General features: G+C 34.0%; 1 protein-coding gene across 1 annotated transcript in view; it reads left to right on the forward strand.

Moving 5' to 3' along the window:
• The window catches only part of LOC131068387 (beta-galactosidase 1), a 212,798-nt gene that overhangs the window by 92,680 nt on the left and 101,470 nt on the right, over window positions 1–18,648 (forward strand). Inside the window, exons 8-11 of the mRNA XM_058003566.2 lie at window positions 13,781–13,886; window positions 14,060–14,144; window positions 14,223–14,341; window positions 14,541–14,705. Coding sequence (XP_057859549.2) covers window positions 13,781–13,886; window positions 14,060–14,144; window positions 14,223–14,341; window positions 14,541–14,705 — 475 coding nt within the window. The remainder of the gene's footprint in view (window positions 1–13,780; window positions 13,887–14,059; window positions 14,145–14,222; window positions 14,342–14,540; window positions 14,706–18,648) is intronic.

An 18,648-nucleotide genomic window follows, 5' to 3' on the forward strand; every position in this document is an offset into this window, starting at 1 on the left:
TATATAGGATATCAAAACAATCAAAACATCATAATCTCATCACTGTCTAACTCGGTAATAGTTGCCCATTGAATAACTTATTACTCCCCTTTATTTTCACATTCTTTCTGTGTCACTTACCGACATCTCTAAACTCATCAAAACATACTCTTTAAGATATGGCAACATCATATTGAATCAGAGAATCAATTGCTTGACATCAATGACATAATAATAATACTAAGACACTAATCATCCTTTATCAATAATCTCCAACAACCTTCTCAATATCCTCATACCAACAAACTTACTGTAATGCCAACAATCTCCCAACTTATTGTAATGCCAACAGGTTCATCATATTTTCTTCCTTTGTAGGAGGTTTTCATCTAAGAAGAACAAGTTAAACTCTACATATGTGCCAAGATAGGACACGATGAGAATCATTGTTATGTAAATAAGATCGATGAGATGAAGTATCGTCTCTAGAAGAATAATATTTAACAATCTCCATCCATATCATCCTCTTCTACCACTACAAGACTTGCACATTTTGGTAAGCTTTTATGGCATGTGGTGAACACAATATGAAAGGATGTGCTCTCTTTTCATCGACACATCTTTAGTCTAGTATGGAGCTTCTTGATTCAAGAGCCTCTCATCATATGGAATCATCTATGGTTGTGTTCTCTTCTCTTGAGCATTGTACTTTATCACACATTTTGATGGGTAATAAAACTTATATGAGTTTAACTTAAAAATTTCTATATAGGTTGATGATGGAACATTCAATGATGTCCTTTAATGTGTCCATTCATTATCTTCCAACCTCTTTTCCATCTACCAAATTACTCATAGTGGGTAGGGTAAGATAATAGAGCTCACATTTGATTAATTGATCATCAAAGATCTACATAAGTTAGAGAGTTTGTTGTAGTTGGCAATGTTGATCTTGCATCTCAATTATATGAGTTGTCACATTTTGTTCCCACCGAGAAAAGCAATCACATTGACTAGTTCTCACTCTCATGCATCTAGAGGGCATCAGACATCTAAGGAGAGGTTTGGTAGCTTAAACCTATGTATTCTTCCTTCTTCTACATTGGTTCTTGAGACTTATGTTGTGGCTTCTCCTCCATCTCCCGCTTCTTTAGAGATTTTTTCAGTTCAATAGGTTGATAGTTCCCTTCCAAATTTAATATTGTGGGATGACTTCTTGCTAGATATTGCAAGCTTCTTTGTTGATTCACACACTGCTGACATTAGGGGCACTCTTGAGGATGTTCCATTTATCTTTGATGGTAACTTCATTTTTCCTTCATTTCATCTTTAGTGACTTTAGAAGTTGTTCTTCAGTTATCTTCATAGTTGTTTAAATTTTCTTCAATTGATTTGACATTCTTTGATTTAGACATGTGGACAATTAAGAATTCTTCCATTATACACATCTTGAGTCCTTTCCTCCCATCTCCTTTCATGGGTTTGCTTCTATATTTGTCATCAAGAATTTTTTTTGCTAAGGGGAAGAATAAAATTTGTCATTCTTGGATCATAATCAACATTAATGTGTCCCTCTTTGAAAATATAGAGGAAGTTGTTTCATTCTTTGACATCAATGACAATTAATCTTCTCACCTTTGACATCAATGACAATATGTCCAACATTTCCAGTGGCACTCTGATGTCTTTTTACATTATTTCCATTATGCATTATGTTTGTTATATATGGTTGCAAGGTTTTTTGTTGTGGGTAGTGGTAGAAATGAGCTCTCATAACATCTCTTTCTACTCTAGCTTTCTAATAGTATGGCCTATAGATGTAGCTCATTGAAACCATAGGACCCTTATTTGTGTGAGAAAGGGACAAGTAATTGTTAATGGTCCTTTTTCAATTATCCAAATATGACAACTTTGAGTGCGTTAAGGTGGTTTTGAGTGATTGTGGGTATCAACATTGGAGCTTCTTCCTTATGGGGGGATACATCATCTCTTATTTTCTCTCCTACACATGAACTCTCTTCTCCCCCAAATTTAAATAAAGAAAGAGACATAAAATCCACACATAGTGCTCCATTAAAACATACCTCCACCATATTATTCTCAAAACCTTCTCTAATGGTAGCTTTAGACTTGGAAGGAGCCATAAAACCCAACCTACAGTCACCCAAAACCACCTTAACACACTCATAGTTGTTATATTTGGATAATTGAAAAAGGACCATTATCCATATAAAGGCCAAAGGCCACTAAACGTTTCAAGGGCAACACCATATCATTTTAACTCGATTGAAGACCAAGTTCATGAAGGAAAAATTTATGAAAAGACCAAATATTGGCCAACTTTCATTAATAAATTCATCATGAATAAAGAAGATAAAATGACCTAACACAATGCATATAAATATATTCGTCAACGACCTTTAATGATGACCAAACAACCTTAACTCCACGAAAGAAGACAAAGTTGTGTAGAAACGAATAAAATCAATTTTAGGTAGTGGCCAATATAACGAAAGAAGGCCAACCATGTTAAATTGCCTTTGCTAAATAAAACATTGAAAAAAAGTGCTTATTTATTAAGGTTGTGAATATATTAGACTAGAAAGAATTAAGTATTATAAGTGATTATATTATAAAAGGGAAATGCTTGGTATTAATGAAATACAAAAATTGGAATAAGAGTTAAGGTTCTTAATAAGTGACACGTATATTGAAAATATTCTCTCTATTATAAGAGATGCATCATTTCATGAAGATATAAAGATTAAAAGGAATAAAAAGAATATGAAGAAGAACAAGTGTGGAGTAAAAAGATAAATCAGATATACACCAACCCACACACACAAATAAATGCAAAATTGAAAGGAGGAAATTATTTGAAAGAGGTAAAGTGTGGAAATAAACGTTACATCATTTAAACACAAGAAGATTTTAATGAGAGAAATGATAAATATTTTTTCATAAAATGGTATACTTGTAAGGAGTACATGCAAATTTAAAGAAGAAAATTATATGAAACCAAGTGTGTTTAAATTGTGAAGTGTTGATTAGGGAACAACTTGAGAAACAAAAACCACAACAAATTGCTAGAAAAGAGACACAAAATATTATATTATTATTATTTGCAAATATAATATTACAAACATGCAACACATGTAAATACAATCTACAGGAGTAAATCCTCACAACCTGCAACACACAACCTTTAGAGTCTTCTGAAAACCCTTACAATAAAAAAACACAACTCCCAAAACTTGCATCCCAAAACTAACTCACAAGTTTCCTCAATGAGTCCTAAATAGCCTTTTCCCATCTTGGAGCCAAAATTACAATTTATTAAATTACCATTTGGCGATCAATTGCCAAAACATTAAATTGGAAAAATGAAAATACAGCCAGATTCGAAAATTGAAACTTTCTGAAAAACTGTCCAACTTCCAGCAGCCATAACTTTTGATCCAAGAATTGGATTTACGAACTGTTTGAAGCATCGTAAATTTCTCTAAGTATAGAATATGCTAAAAAAATTCTCCATCGAATCCTGCCATTTCCAGGCCTGTTTGAGACCGTTTAATGCCTCAAATCTGACTTGGAAGAATTTGTTTCGATTTTTCAGGAAATTGAAACTTAAAAACTTTCAAGCCGTTAATTCTTTTGATGTGATTCCGTCACCAATGAGCTTATTTTTCCTTCCTTATTCTTCTTGTAAATTTTGGGCTCCATCCGCCTTCAAATAAAAACCTACTATTTTGGGCAGTTGGTGAGAAAAAACAGCTTGACAATTCTGAGAGTTGGGATCTCTTGTTTGTCCAAAAGGGTATCCATAACTACAAAACATTAAAACAAAACTAAACAAAAAGAAATATTTTTGGGTGATGTAGGATTGCCCATACACCACTAGATGCTCCTGCATCAAATGGTCAACCTCTGCCTTGGACAACCATGAAGAATCTTCAATAGGTCTTCCCCTCCATTTCACCAAATACTCCTCATACTACATGTTCCTAGTTAATTTCACACAGCTATCCAAGATTACTTTGATATCCTCCTTCTCTGAAGTAGGTGCAAGAATTTTGAATTGTTCTATTGTTATCTCCTTCGTTGTGTCCCCTTCATGATATTCTATTAAGTCTGCAATGTTGAACACAGAGGAAATATTGATCCCTTTCCACAACAAATAATGTCTCCATTTCTTTAATGCTTGAACTAATGCATAAAATTCTTGAACATAAACATAATATTTCTTCTTTGCATCATTTAGTTTTTCACTGAAATATGCAATAGCCCTACCTTCTTGGCTCAATATAGCTCCAATGGCATTACTGTTGGCATCACAATCCACCTGGAACACCTTATTGAAATCTAGAAGGGCTAAAATAGGTTACTCTGTCACCTTCTTCTTCAACAAATCAAAACTCTTTGTTGCCCCCATACTCCACCTGAATTCTTTCCTATCCCCTCTCATCATTTCAGTCAGGGGTGCACAAATGCTACTGAAGTTTCTAATGAACTTCTTGTAAAAACTAGCCAAACCATGGAAAGATCTCACCTCAGTAGCAGTCCTTGGGGTAGGCCATTCCAGAATAGCCTTCACCTTCTCTGGGTCCATTTTAAGACCTTTTGTTGAGATAACAAACCCCAAGTACACTAACTCCTTCTTCACAAAAGTGCACTTTTTTGAATTAATCAACAATTTCTCCTCTCTCAATTTCTCAAAAACTCTACAAATATGTATCAAATGCTCCTCCAATGTCTTGCTGAAAATTAAAATATCATCAAGGTACACAATAACAAACTTACCCAAAAATTCTTCCAATACCTCATTCATGAGCTACATAAATGTGCTTGGTGCATTGGTTAGCCCAAAAGGCATGACTAACCACTCATACAAGCCTTCTTTGGTTTTGAAGGTGGTCTTCCACTCGTCCCCCTTTCTAATCTAGATCTCGTGTTATCCACTCTTCAGATCAATCTTTGTGAAGTACTCTACTCCACTCAAGCAGCCCATCAAGTTATCTATCCTTGGTAGGGGAAATCTATTCTTGATTGTTATCTTGTTTATAGCCCTAAAGTCCATACACATCCGCCATTCTCCATTCTTATTTGGTGCAAGTACTGCAGGTACCACACATGGACTCGGGCTCTCTCGAATCAATCCCTTTTTAAACAACTCTTGAACCTGTCTGTTCAACTCTTCATTTTCTACTGGAGTTATTCTATGGGTTGCCTTATTTGGCAAACTCGCTCCAGGGATCAAGTCAATCTGATGACTAATCTTCCTCACATGTGGTAAACCCTTAGGCACATTATGAAACATGATATCTTGAAAGTCATTCAACAAACTAGAAACTTCTACAAGCACCTCTACGCTATCTTCTTTATCCACTCTAAGAATTAAAGAAAAACACATAGATTCGTGTTTCATGCCTTCCAAAAATTTCCTTCCATGAACAAAACATATTCTAGCATTACTACATATCTTTTCTTCCACCTCCTTTAGGGGCTTCAACTTATGGCAAACTTTATTCTCTGTTAGGGTATAAGTATTCACATGGTCATCATGTACAACACGCTTATTGAACTGCCATGGCCTCCCTAACAGCATGTGACATGCATCCATAGGTATGATGTCACAGAGTACCTCATAATGGTAACTGCCAATCTTGAATTTTACCAAACATCATTCATTGACCAGAACTGTATGGTCATTCTATAACCAGGCTATCTGATATGGCTGCAGATGTTTCTCTCTTCAGCTTCAACTTTGTAACCATTTCTTCAGACACTAGATTATCAGTGCACCCACTATCAATAATCACATTACAACATTTATCCTTACATTTGCATCTGGCGTAAAATAAAATTTATTTATGATCTAGTTCTTTCACCTCATTCATCAAGGTTATCTTGATAACTAGGACATCTCCCCTTTCTACATCATCAAAATATTTTGATTGAGGTTCCTCATTTGCATGCACGACTCATGCATGGCCTTCATTTCTTTTGCATGTCCTTCCTTCATGTTGTGTACATTCAAACGCTCTATGCCCTTCTTCACCACATTGGAAACAAATTCCTCTAAAACCACCTCTCCTGGATCCTTGTTCAGGATTTCCTCTTCCTCTTCCTTGTTGTTCATCATTATTCTGATCACGGGGGCGATGAAAATTATCACCCTTTTGATTTCGATTGGGACCTGCTTCATCATTTTTCTTCTAATCTTCATTTCGGCTCCCGAAGGACCTTCCGTCACCTATATCGCCTTGAGCTTTCCCTTTTTTCTTTCCTTCCAACCTCTTATTCAGCTTCTCTTCAACCTTCAAAGCAAACTAATATGTTTCCTCAATACTGGCCATTTTGACCAAACTCAGCTCCTCTTGAATACTTGGCCTTAACCTATTCAATTAACGGGCAACCTTTTCCTTGTTAGCCTCTACATGGCCTATTCTGATGATTATTTTGTAAAATTCTTCTATATACTCCTTCATAGATTTACTTCCTTGTTTCAACCCTTGTAATTTCTTCAACAAATCCATCTCATAGTCCATAGGGATGAACTGTTTCTTCAGCTTATCAACCATGTGATCCCATCTGGTTATCTTTCCCTTTCCTATTCGATTTTTGTGTAGCTGGACCTCTTTCCACCAGATATTTGCATGACCCTTTAGCTTTGTCTTTGCAAACTTAACCCGATCTAGGTCCTCTATCTCCTCATATTGGAAATATTCCTCTATCTCATTAATCCAAACAATCAACTCTTCTGGGTTCAGATTCCTAGAATAATTTAAATCCTCAATTTTGGGTCTCTTCCCAATCTGAGAAATGGCCCTCAACAATCGAGTCTGATCTTGATCTATTGCTTCTTGTGATTCACTTGAGGATGAATCTTCAACCTCTCCTTTATCATCACTTTCTCCTCTCCTCGGATTAATCCCTCTTCTCAACTCTTCCTGCAATCCATCAATCTATCTTTGGAGGGATCTCAAACACTTGTTTGCCAAAGCATTTCTTCTGCCAGCATTTCTGCCACCATGCATCATTGTTGGAGGCATCTTGATCACGTCCCACAATCACAGATCCTAGTATGAACTGTTGACAATCCATTCACACACTCAGGAATCACCTCCCTCTAATACCACTTGATGAGGGAACAACCCGAGAAACAAAAAACACAAAAAATTGCTAAAAAAGAGACACAAAATATTATAATATTATTATCTGCAAGCAACACATGCAATACAATCTAGAGGAATAAATCCTCACAGGATGCAACACACAGCTTTCAGAGTCTTCTAAAAAACCCTTACAATAAAAAAACGCAACTCTCAAAACTCACATCCCAAAACTAACTCATGAATTTCCTCAATGAGTCCTAAATAGCGGTTTCCCATCTTGGAGCCAAAATTATAATTTAGTAAATTACCATTTAGTGAACAATTGCCAAAACATTAAATTGGAAATATGAAAATACAGCCAAATTCGAAAATTGAAACTTTCCAAAAAATTGTCCAACTTTCGACAGCCATAACTTTTGATCCGAGAATCAGATTTATGAACCGTTTGAAGCATCAGAAAGATCTCTAAGTGTAGAGCATTCTGAGAGCCCTCTCTATCAATTCCCGCTATTTTAAAGCCCATTCGACACCATTTAATGCCTCAGATTTGACTTGGAAGATTTTTTTTTGATTTTTTGAGAAATTGAAACATTAATAACTTTCAAACCATTAATTCTTTTGACCAGATTCTTTTGCCAATGAGCTTATTTTTCCTTCCTTAATCTTCTTGTAAATTTTGGGTTCCATCTGCCTTTAAATAAAAACCTACTATTTTGGGCAGTCGGCAAGAAAAGGCAACTTGACAATTCTGAGAGTTGGAATCTCTTGTTTGTCTAAAAGGGTATCCAGAACTACAAAAACATTAAAATAAAACTAAACAAAAAGAAATATTTTTGTGTGATGCAGGATTTCCCATACACCATCGAATGCTCCTACATCAAGTGTATATCACTTACAAGAAGAATTTGTGAAGCCAAATCAAATGTCCATTATCCATTGAAGAAACAACATTCTAAAGGTGGAACTTAGTTTTAGAAGTTGGTGCTTCCAAAAAAGAGAGATTGGTGTCTCTCACAAAGTTGGTGTTTAGTTATAGGGGTTAGTGCCTCCAGTAGGTTGGTGCCTATGAATTGTGGGGATTGGTGTTTCCAGTGGGCTAGTGTCTATAAATTGTTGGAATTGGTGTACAAATAATTTAAGAGGAGATTAGTGTGTCTTGTGGGTTGGTGTCTACGTAGTTTGTAAAAGAGTGATATAATTAATATTTTGTCATGGTTTTCTCCCATAAGATTTCCACCTAAATCTTGTATTTTTCTTGTGTTCCAAAATTGTTAGATCCTATGTAAATAATATTGTACAATTGATGTTATTATGGTTGTTAAGCTGAAAAGTAAAAATTTGTATTATACTAATTCAACCCTCTCAATATAATCATATATTCATTAGAAAATAAATCTATCTCCACTAGAAATTAAAGCTAGATAGAGTACACACCACTACATAAAATATATATACACACCACTACATAAAATATCTACTTAAAAATTTTCACCTGATACAAACTTTATCCCCCTTCAAACTATTGGTGTTGGGTGATCCCACAATAATGGGTTACACTTTTTGGCCAAACTTGACATTGGAATCAATATTTTGCACCCAGATCTTCACTTTCTAATACAGAGTAGCTAAACCATTAAGAATTTAAAGATGAAGCAAACTATTGAGTTATAAGATTTTTTGTGCAGATCCTAAATATATTTTTTCAAAAAAATAAAATTGAATTGTGTATATTTTTACTTAAATTTTAATAACTTGTTTCACCAAAGGCATATTATATTGACATATGGATGCAAAAACATTCATCAAGAAAAACTAGAAGCATTTAACTTCACGTGTTTGTGACACTTAACGCATAAAAAGAAAAAAAATATTTTATTATTATTTGAAATTATTTAATGTTAATTATACTAAAAAAAAATTTACTTTTGTAAAGAGTTTAATCAAAATATTAAAATAAGTTTGTATTCGAATATAATGATATATATCTTAACAATAATTTAATATTAATTACTTGTATTTTACATATACTCCTCTAAAAATAGGTATGCTAAGTTTTTATAGTAATCATTTTGTAGAAGTGATTTATGTCGAAGAATAAAATTGTAACTTTTAAAATATAGATTTGTCACATCAATATCTAATGTATGTATTTTTTTCATAATTTTTTGTTGCATATATATATTTTAGTTAATTTTTGAAGTCAAAGTAATTATAATTTAGATAAAGGTGTATGTTGTCAGGAATAACTTTTTTTTTTAATGCATTTAAATTAACTTATTTTTCTTTTTATGTTCAAATGAGGATATCAAGACCCAAGAAAAACTAAAGGAATATATTTCTTTTTTACAATTTTTTTCTTCTATTTTTCTATTTTGACACATGTGCGAAACAAAAACTTCAAATATATTAATAAAATAGAGTCTTCTACCAATAGACCCTTAGCCCCCAATGATGATGCAAGTATGATTCCTGCAATCATCACTTCCCATTATGCTTCATTACGTTGAAGGCATTTCCTTATTTGAAAGGGTCGACCTGATTTCAACCATCAACAGTGTACAATAGAGTAAAAGGCATGCAAGACGACCCAAACATTATTAACAGTTAATTTTTTTATGATTTTTCTATCGGTTTTATTAATTTTTCGTCGTCACCATTCTCCACATAAAGCATTGCCATTTTAACAGCTTTCCCACTTCACCGATAATTCTTATCGTCACAATCTTCATGGGTATAAATATCATGGTACCACTTCTCACTTGATATCATGTAAGGAACCGAGAAATACTTTATATTTCCATTCTACATTACATCATTTGATTTAACTTCTTATAGTTTTTGAAAATGTAAAATTTTCTATATTTGTTTTTTAAAATTTTATTTTGAGTTCTAAAAATAACTTTTTTATTTTTTTTCTTTTTAAATTTTATCTATTAATTTTTACTTCTTTGTTTTAAGTTTATAATATTAAAATGTTAAAAATGATATATTAATAATAAATTATATGTTTTCTTAAATTTATTTGTATTTATTTTAATGATTATTATATCATACTTATATTGTATTATAAGATATTATAATCATTATAAAAATATAATATTATATTATACATTTTATAAGATATTATAAGATATTATAATCATTATAAAAATATAATATTATATTATACATTTTTTTTATATAATAAAATTTAAATTAACATAAACATTTATTTTTATTCTTAGTAATAGTAAATATTTTACATTATATCTAGTATATATAATAATTTGTAAATTTTATTTATTTTATTTTATAATCATAGAAATAACCTTGTTATATATAATTTTATTATATTTATATTTTAAAAATAGATACTATTTAAATTTTGTTTAATATTATATAATAAACAATAAATTAGTTCAATACTATTTTGTATTTATTTACTTATTAATTTAATATTATTTGCAATAATAAAAATAATATATATTAGTTAATAAAAATAATATATATTGCCCTCTCCGCCAAGTGGATATTTCTCTCTTTGAATGGTGACTGCCCGTGGAAAGTGCTTGTTAGGCACAACATAGAGAGAGGTTATCCCAAGAAAGCTAAGTCTTGGAAGAATCTCCCTTTTGGTGATCTTCTGTTGGGGGAATTCCCGGTTGCGGTTCAAGGTTCTATGGTTTTTAAGGCCATTTGGAAGGCCTGGGAACAGGTCAGGGACCACATTATGAATAAGAGCTGGTACCACCAAGGCTCTCTCCACGGTGAGAGATCCATTTGGTGGAATCTTGTCATTAATGGGAAACCCCTTGCCTTAATGCAGGGCTGCTCTGCTAGATCTTGGGCTAAAAAAGGTATCAAGCAGTTTGTAGACCTGTTCGAGGGTGATCTTCTCCCGTCTTGGGACGCTATCAAATCTAAATTTGATATTCCTGACTCTCAGAGAAGAACGTACAATATGGTGAGACAAGCCTCCAGACACCTCCCCTCTGTTTGCAACGTGGACTCCCTTAGACATCTTCATTGCTTGTGGCCCGGAGGTGTGGCTATGGACTGCCTTAAAGCCAAACACATTCATTCTGTTATTAATCAGAATAAAGACATTTTTAGTCATGTGAACTCTACGTGGCATCTATCCCTTGATGACAAGATGTGGAGTAAAGTTTTTCAGCGGCTCTGGAAAAGTCCTGTTGAGCCGAAAATCAATTGTTTTAGATGGCTTGTTTTACTTGACAGACTTCCTATCAAGAGGTTTAGTACTGATTCTGATTCTCATTTTGATCTGTGCAATCTGTGTAAGGTTCCAGAAACTGGTAAACATATCCTTTTTGATTGTCTCTTTGCTAAGGAAATTTGGAATAGATTTGGCATTATTTATCCGTTCAATATGAGCTTTCTTAATATCATTTCTGGTTATGTGCCTGGCTTGCATAAGGATTCGAATTTATTTTGGAATATGCTGTCTTCTAACATTCTTTGGCAGATCTGGAAATGCAGGAACGAAGAAAAGTTTCAAGGTAAGCCGAGAGTTCTTACTGAGTTTTTCAGGAAACTCACACATTTCAAAATTTTTCTGCAAGTTCATGTTACGATGATGGTGGAAAGGAAGAAGTTAAAGAGGTTCATTCAATGCGGCGCATCCTTTTATTTTCACGAGTTGAAGAATGGCCCCCTTTGGCGGAGAACCCTGGATGACCTACATGCGTTCGAGGTTGCCTGCGAGAAAATTAAAGATGAAATCAGGAAGAATGGGAACCCCAGATTAGATGAGCTTTCCTTGCTGGCTCAGGTGCAAGCTCACAAAGACTTGGTCTGGATGGATGGTCCTCTTGGCTGGGTGGCTTGGGTTGATCGCTCATTGGACATTCTATCTTAGTCATGTTGCAGATCTTGGTTGTAATTATATTTTTTGATCAGTGTCATCCTCTGTAAACTGTATATGTTTTTGATCGAGTGAGGCTAGGCCTCTGGTTGATGTAATCTTGAACTCTTATGTAATTTTGAACTCATTATCTTTAATAAAAAATTAATTAAATTCAATTTTAATTCATATGTACAATGGAACAATATAGATTAAATTAAACTTAATTATTGTTGGACAAAAAAACAAAGTTAATGGTAAACACACAAAAGTTATTAAAAGAGGTGCAATGTTGTATGAAGTCTAGGATCACTTAACCTCATAATGTATGGTAATAAAGTTCTATGTTAAACTAAATAAAGGCAAGTACAAATATAAGGAAAATAATGGCATATAGTGTAATTTAAGACTCTCAAAGGTGAGAAACAAGTACAAACAAGAGAAATGAGAAATAAGATACAATAGATCAGTTGCAATGAAGTGGAACTAATAAATTTTCTATGAACATCATACATATTCAATGAAAAATGACACCGATGCAAATTCTAAGTAGCTTCCTCCCTTGCTACTCTCTCTACAAAACTCCTCATAATCTTCTTTCTCTCTCTAGACATGTCTCATTCTCTTATCTATCCATCACTCTCCCTCTCTCATTATCACAAACAGAATGTGAGCCTATTTGTAATGGAGTCTAGTTTACTTATTCTTTACTTATTCTTTCACAGTTTATAACGTGACCCTGTTTGGTTCTTTATAAATGAATGCACATTTTATTTAAAGTTGTCACTTTCTTCATTGAGACCATTGTTTTCTAAATAGACTATCAATTAACCTCATATACTACACAAATATATGAAAAAAAAAACCATTTTTTAAAAAATTTCCATTACACACCAACATCCAATTACTAGTTATTAATATGATGCCCTTAAAAAAGGAGCAACCCTAAACAAAACTACCAGCTGCATCTTGGAGAATCACACCAGTCTCCGTGTTACTCAGGTTACGTTTTGCAAGACGACGGAATTTCACTTAATGAAACCATCAAGGGTCTGAGCCAAATCACTTCCTTTATTGCTAATTGCTTATTTTCCATACCATTCAGTGGAGTGACTTGTCATAAATAATAGTCAACATGCGCAATACATGTTAATTCTGCTATGGTAATGATATCGCACTCAATTATCGATCCTTGTGTGAAAGAATTATAAGAAACCTCTTGGTCGTGGATTTCCTTGAATTCATCCTCGTCAATATGCCATTAAGAAAGAAAACAGTATTGTCATGGATTGTTAGAGTTAAAATAATCCAGTAGAAAGATTCAAAAGCCACAGACTTAAGTTACCAGTAGAAAGATTCAAAAGCCACAAACTTAAAATAATCCCACATCTTCTAAATCTTATTTATTGCATGTAAACCTTTTGGGTTTCTCCTTTCGGCTATACTTAAATATAAATGTTGAAATTTTAAATCTTCTACTGGCCAGGATCTTTCTTCTATTAAAAGCTAGGTAGAATGTAGTGCAATGTTTAGCAATATGTAATTAGCTGCCTGCACATGATGATGCGATTAGTTTGTTGTCATGATTCCTATCAGTGTGTTCCTGGCACTTAGAGGTGCTATTTTGAATTTCGAATCAGAATCATATTTGGATGTCATGCTATTTTTCGTCATGCCATTTCATACATGTGTTAGTCACCATTGTATTTTATCCAGAAACCTTTTTATGTTACTTGAAAGTATGTGTAGTTATTCCCACTCCATATCATAATTTAATACTTCTTACTAGATGAAATGTTTCTCAGATTTTTTACCAAGGAATTTTTTGTTTTTCCCTAAGTAGGTTTCAGGTGTTTGGAGGGGCAAAGCATCACAGACCAGTAGAGAACATTGCATATGCCGTTGCAAGATTCTATGCGAAGAATGGTACATTTGTAAACTATTATATGGTATGGAACTACATGCAAATCAGCCATCTTCTGTAATTTTTGAATATTTATTTGCTTCCAAATGACTGGACTAAAGCACACATTTCTTTAATAAGGTAGAGCTCATGACCAGCATGTACTAACATTATATACTGCATATATTGATACCATTGGCTTCTATGCTGGTATTCCAGTATCATGGAGGCACAAATTTTGGAAGATCAGGAGGGCCCTTTATCACAGCAAGCTATGATTATGATGCACCAATTGATGAATATGGTTTGTAGCTAGTCATCTCTTATGTTCAAATGAAGTTCTAAGACATCGGCATGCTAACATAATTTTTCTATGTACTAGGCAACGAAAGAGAACCTAAATGGAGCCACCTTAAAGATTTGAACACGGCAATTATGCGTTGTAGTCAGACGCTACTTTCTGCAAGAGCGGAGACTTTCTCATTGGGTTCTTCTCAAGAGGTATGGCTTGGCAATATATATGCGTGTGCGTATGTGTGCATAGGCTCCTAAGGAATATAGTAACAAGTCACCAAACTATGTATTTATTAAAGTTAGCTTAAACTTGATAGATTTTTCAAAAATAAAGAAGTTAATCTGGTGGATGCATTATATTTATCTAATGGTACGAAAGAGTTTGAAAGCTTGGAAGAAATTGCAGGCACATGTTTACAGAGGTCACTCAGGGCAATGTGCAGCATTTCTTTCAAATATGAATCCCACATCTGGTGTAACTCTGAATTTCCAGAATATGACATATAGTCTCCCTGCATGGTCAGTTAGTATACTCCCTGACTGCAAAACTGTGGTATTCAATACGGCAAACGTGAGTTCACAATTCTAACTTTTTGTTTGTATGAACATTTATTCATCTATTTGGCAGTCAGTTATCGTTCAAACAGAAAGTAACGTGCATGGGAAGCTTAGAAGCTCATAGTCAGTTTTAGTAAAATTGCATGGTCGTCATGTTTTGTTTATGAAGATTTATACTTCTGTTGGGAAGATTTTTCTGAAGTATGAAATGGAACTTTATTGAGAGACTGAGTAGCACTATAGCAGGGTGTCTTTGAGTTAAAAGAGCATGATCTGTTACTGACAAAATATTCTTAGACACCAACAATAAATTGAGCAGGGAATCGCAAAATTGGTTGATAATTGACCAAATTTGAATAAATACCAAAGTTCTCCATCTCACTACAAAATCACTAAAACAATATCTGTATGTTTTCCTGCCCATGAGGCCTTAAGGGGTTTACAGTGATGTATTCAAATAAATTTGGCATCCTGAAGTGGATAGAGCATTGATCATTTATTGATAGAAAATATTCTGGGACACCAATAATAAAATGAGCAGAGAACCTCAAGATACAAATATTACTATCAAAGATTTCCATCTCACTATACATCACTACACCTGTATGTTATTTTTCCTGTAAATCCTTGCCTTACAGTGATGTACCAAACGTAGAATGCTAACCCAACAAATAATACTAAAGGTTGTTCTAAGGTTCAGCAAATGGCAAACACAAGTTGTCTCTTATCCCATGTCCAGATGCATTTGCTGGGGCCATTATCTTCCAATAGGTTGTAAATCCCTTAGAAAATATGTACTATTTATCACAGAAACAAAAGGCAACCAACAATCTATGAAAAACTAGAAAAGGAAAAAGATAACCTAAGAACTCAATGGCAAAATTAGAGTTCATGGAAAGCATGAGTTAGGCTTCGCCAACAATATCCTCAATATCTAACTTCTTTTGTTGTTGTTTATAAAACAGGCAAACATAAGGGATGCAACAGGAAAACATTAGGGATGCATGAGGACGCATCCCAGGGGTTTCCCAGCTGTACTCATACTTGTCACATTTGGGTTTGCAGGGAGAAATCAGACACATCCCCGGAGTCACTGTCCCCAAAAACTACTGGAAATGGATCTTACCTATTCGGGGTCGACTGACTGTAGCTAGACAGCAATCATAGTTTTTTTTAATTTTTATTTAAATCAGAAATTATTATGCATTTCATTTTTTTAGCTTATAATTCAAGCACAGCTGTTAATAAAAATATTTGATGACCGTAGTGTACACATATTAATTCAATCTGCAAAAAAGAAAAGAAAGAAAGAAGCTTCACTAGAGTCATGGATTAAATCCTGTGATCTATTAAAAAGGATGTGGCTAGGTATATGTAAATTGTAACATAGTTTCTTACAATTAGATGATTAATACGGATTCTCCTGCATGCAAAGCAGTGATTTGTTTTTTTAAATCAAATGTTTTAAAAAGAATTTGTGATCCATTTGGGGATACTATACAGTGAATCATAATTCAACCTCTATTAAAGAATGGAACAATGAAAAGTATACTGTCTTTGTTAACGGTATGTCCATACGCCACCACTTGGCTTGAATTGTCATTCCTGGCACTGCCACAATATTATTAGTAATTTCATCATGGCTGAAGGTTGAAACTATGGTTCCACATAGTTTTGGAATAGGAACAAGCGGACCAAAGCCCTACATTTGGGGATGATGGGGAATGGTGATGCAAATATAATTTGGTACTTGAAAAAATAGTTTTAATTTCTTTTTATAAGAAATATCAATTGAAATTGTAAACTATATAATAGTAAACGCATTGCATGGAACAATGTAAATGTCAAGTATCAATAAATTATTATATTTAAAATGTCACTATGATGATTATATTCAAAATTAATATAAAATCTATTGATGCCTCTAAGCCTCATCCCCAAAGTCTATGGAAAACTCCCCATCGCTAGAATAGTTGGACCCATAGTTTCCAAACTTTATGAGTACTCTTGCTGAGTACTCTATTTTTTTAGAATAGTTGGACCCATAGTTTCCAAACTTTATTTGGGTGAATATTGCTATAATACTACATATCATATATCTATTGGTATGACTCCTTTCAGAGAATTATATGGGTATGATGCACTATCTTTCATTGATCTTGCTTTTGATCAGAGTAATGTTCCCAGATCTCGTTATGTGCTTCAGGAATGCCAAGATATATTGAAAGCACTTAAGGAAAATTTGCAATGTGCTCAGAATCAACATAAAATTTATGCAAATAATAAGCGTATTGAGAGACAATTTGAAATTGGAGAATTGGTGTATCTCATACTACAATCCTATAGGCAGTCATCCCTCAAGCGTAGTGGGGCTAAGAAATTGAAGCCTCAGTTTTATGGACCGTACCAGGTGGTTTGGAGGGTTGGTGCAGTGGCATATGAATTGGATTTACCTGCAGAGAGTAGAATACATAATGTATTCCACGTATCTTGTCTCAAAAAAGCTTTGGGTCAACAGGTGAAAGTTTCCAAAAATTTACCACCAATGGATGAGGAAGGGAAATTAGCGATGATACCCGAAGTGATTTTGGAGACCTGAGACAGGCACTTGCGGAATAGGACAATCAGGGAATATCTCATTAAATGGCAAAATTTATCGTTGGATGATGCTACTTGGGAAAACGAGCAAGTTCTTCAGCATCCTGGATTACAGTTGCTTGTAGGCAAGCAACATTGGGCAGGGGAGACTATAATGTCCCCTAATAAATAAGGTGCAAAAGGTAACTTCGAAAAAATATTAATTATTTTATAGTAATATCCCATTCATAGATTAATATAAATAATTAATATTATTAAAGCATTGTTGAATAAAGTGGAATAACACCGTAATTATTTAACTAATAGTTCTTAACTATTATTTAAGTAAAAAGGTAGTTTCCTATGGGAAATAATAAAACCAACTTATTTTGAGAATAAAGGCATGGCTTTGGCTTCGACATTGAGGGGAGAAGAAAAGATTTGTTATCGGTGTGATAGGATACACATTGAATTAAATTGTCTTTCGTTAGTTAATTACTGGCCTATTGGACACAAGTTCTGGGAGTGGAACCATGCTTTATCAAAGCAGCAGAGTGACTTAATGGAGTGAATCCTTGTATGTGATGCGAACGCGTGTGTTTCCTTACACACGAGATGGGAATAAGACCACTGGAAGCTAGGCAGGTGAAAGACGGCATTCAAACTCACTCTCTCTTCCGTGGCCTAGTATCCCGATATCGAGTTGTAACGTATGGTTTGTTGTTGCCGTGATGGGAGATCACAGTCCTCGCGTAGAGAAAATGGAAGGGTTACCAAACATGAAGCACACCATGATGGTTTCGTATCCCAGACCTATTTGTGCAAATTGACTTTCCAGTGGAATTAAGTTTGAGGTGAATTGTTTGCTATTGTGGGTGTCTCTTTCTACATTGTCCATCGATGAATTTATGAAGACTCTTTGGTAGCATTCTGTAATGAGTCAGGCATCAACGTGAATGTACAGCTGGTAGTCACTACTTATCTATCAGGTGCATCATGAAAGAAAATCTTTAACCCCTTTCCTGGTGAAATATTTAATCATTTGATATCAACTTCCTTGAATAATGATTGTTCAGTTTTTTGTTGACAAATGCTTTGTTTATCAGTAAGTATGAAAGTAGAATTGAGACTCTGTGTATTAAACAATAATACTGTATAACGATATTCATTGGTATTCCAATAATCTACCGGTTGTGTTGAACAATACGTTTCTATTATATTTTGGACATGTATCTATCTACAATCAGATCTTAGTTAAGGAATTTTACACTCAACCAACTTCCCTACTACTCTGCAAACATAAGCTACATTTGGCATGACCTACTCCACATTCTTTAAGCCGACCTCCTCAATAACATCTATAAGGTTTTGGAATTCAT

The sequence above is a fragment of the Cryptomeria japonica genome, chromosome 5 (assembly GCF_030272615.1).
Source record: "Cryptomeria japonica chromosome 5, Sugi_1.0, whole genome shotgun sequence".
Classification (NCBI taxonomy): domain Eukaryota; kingdom Viridiplantae; phylum Streptophyta; class Pinopsida; order Cupressales; family Cupressaceae; genus Cryptomeria; species Cryptomeria japonica.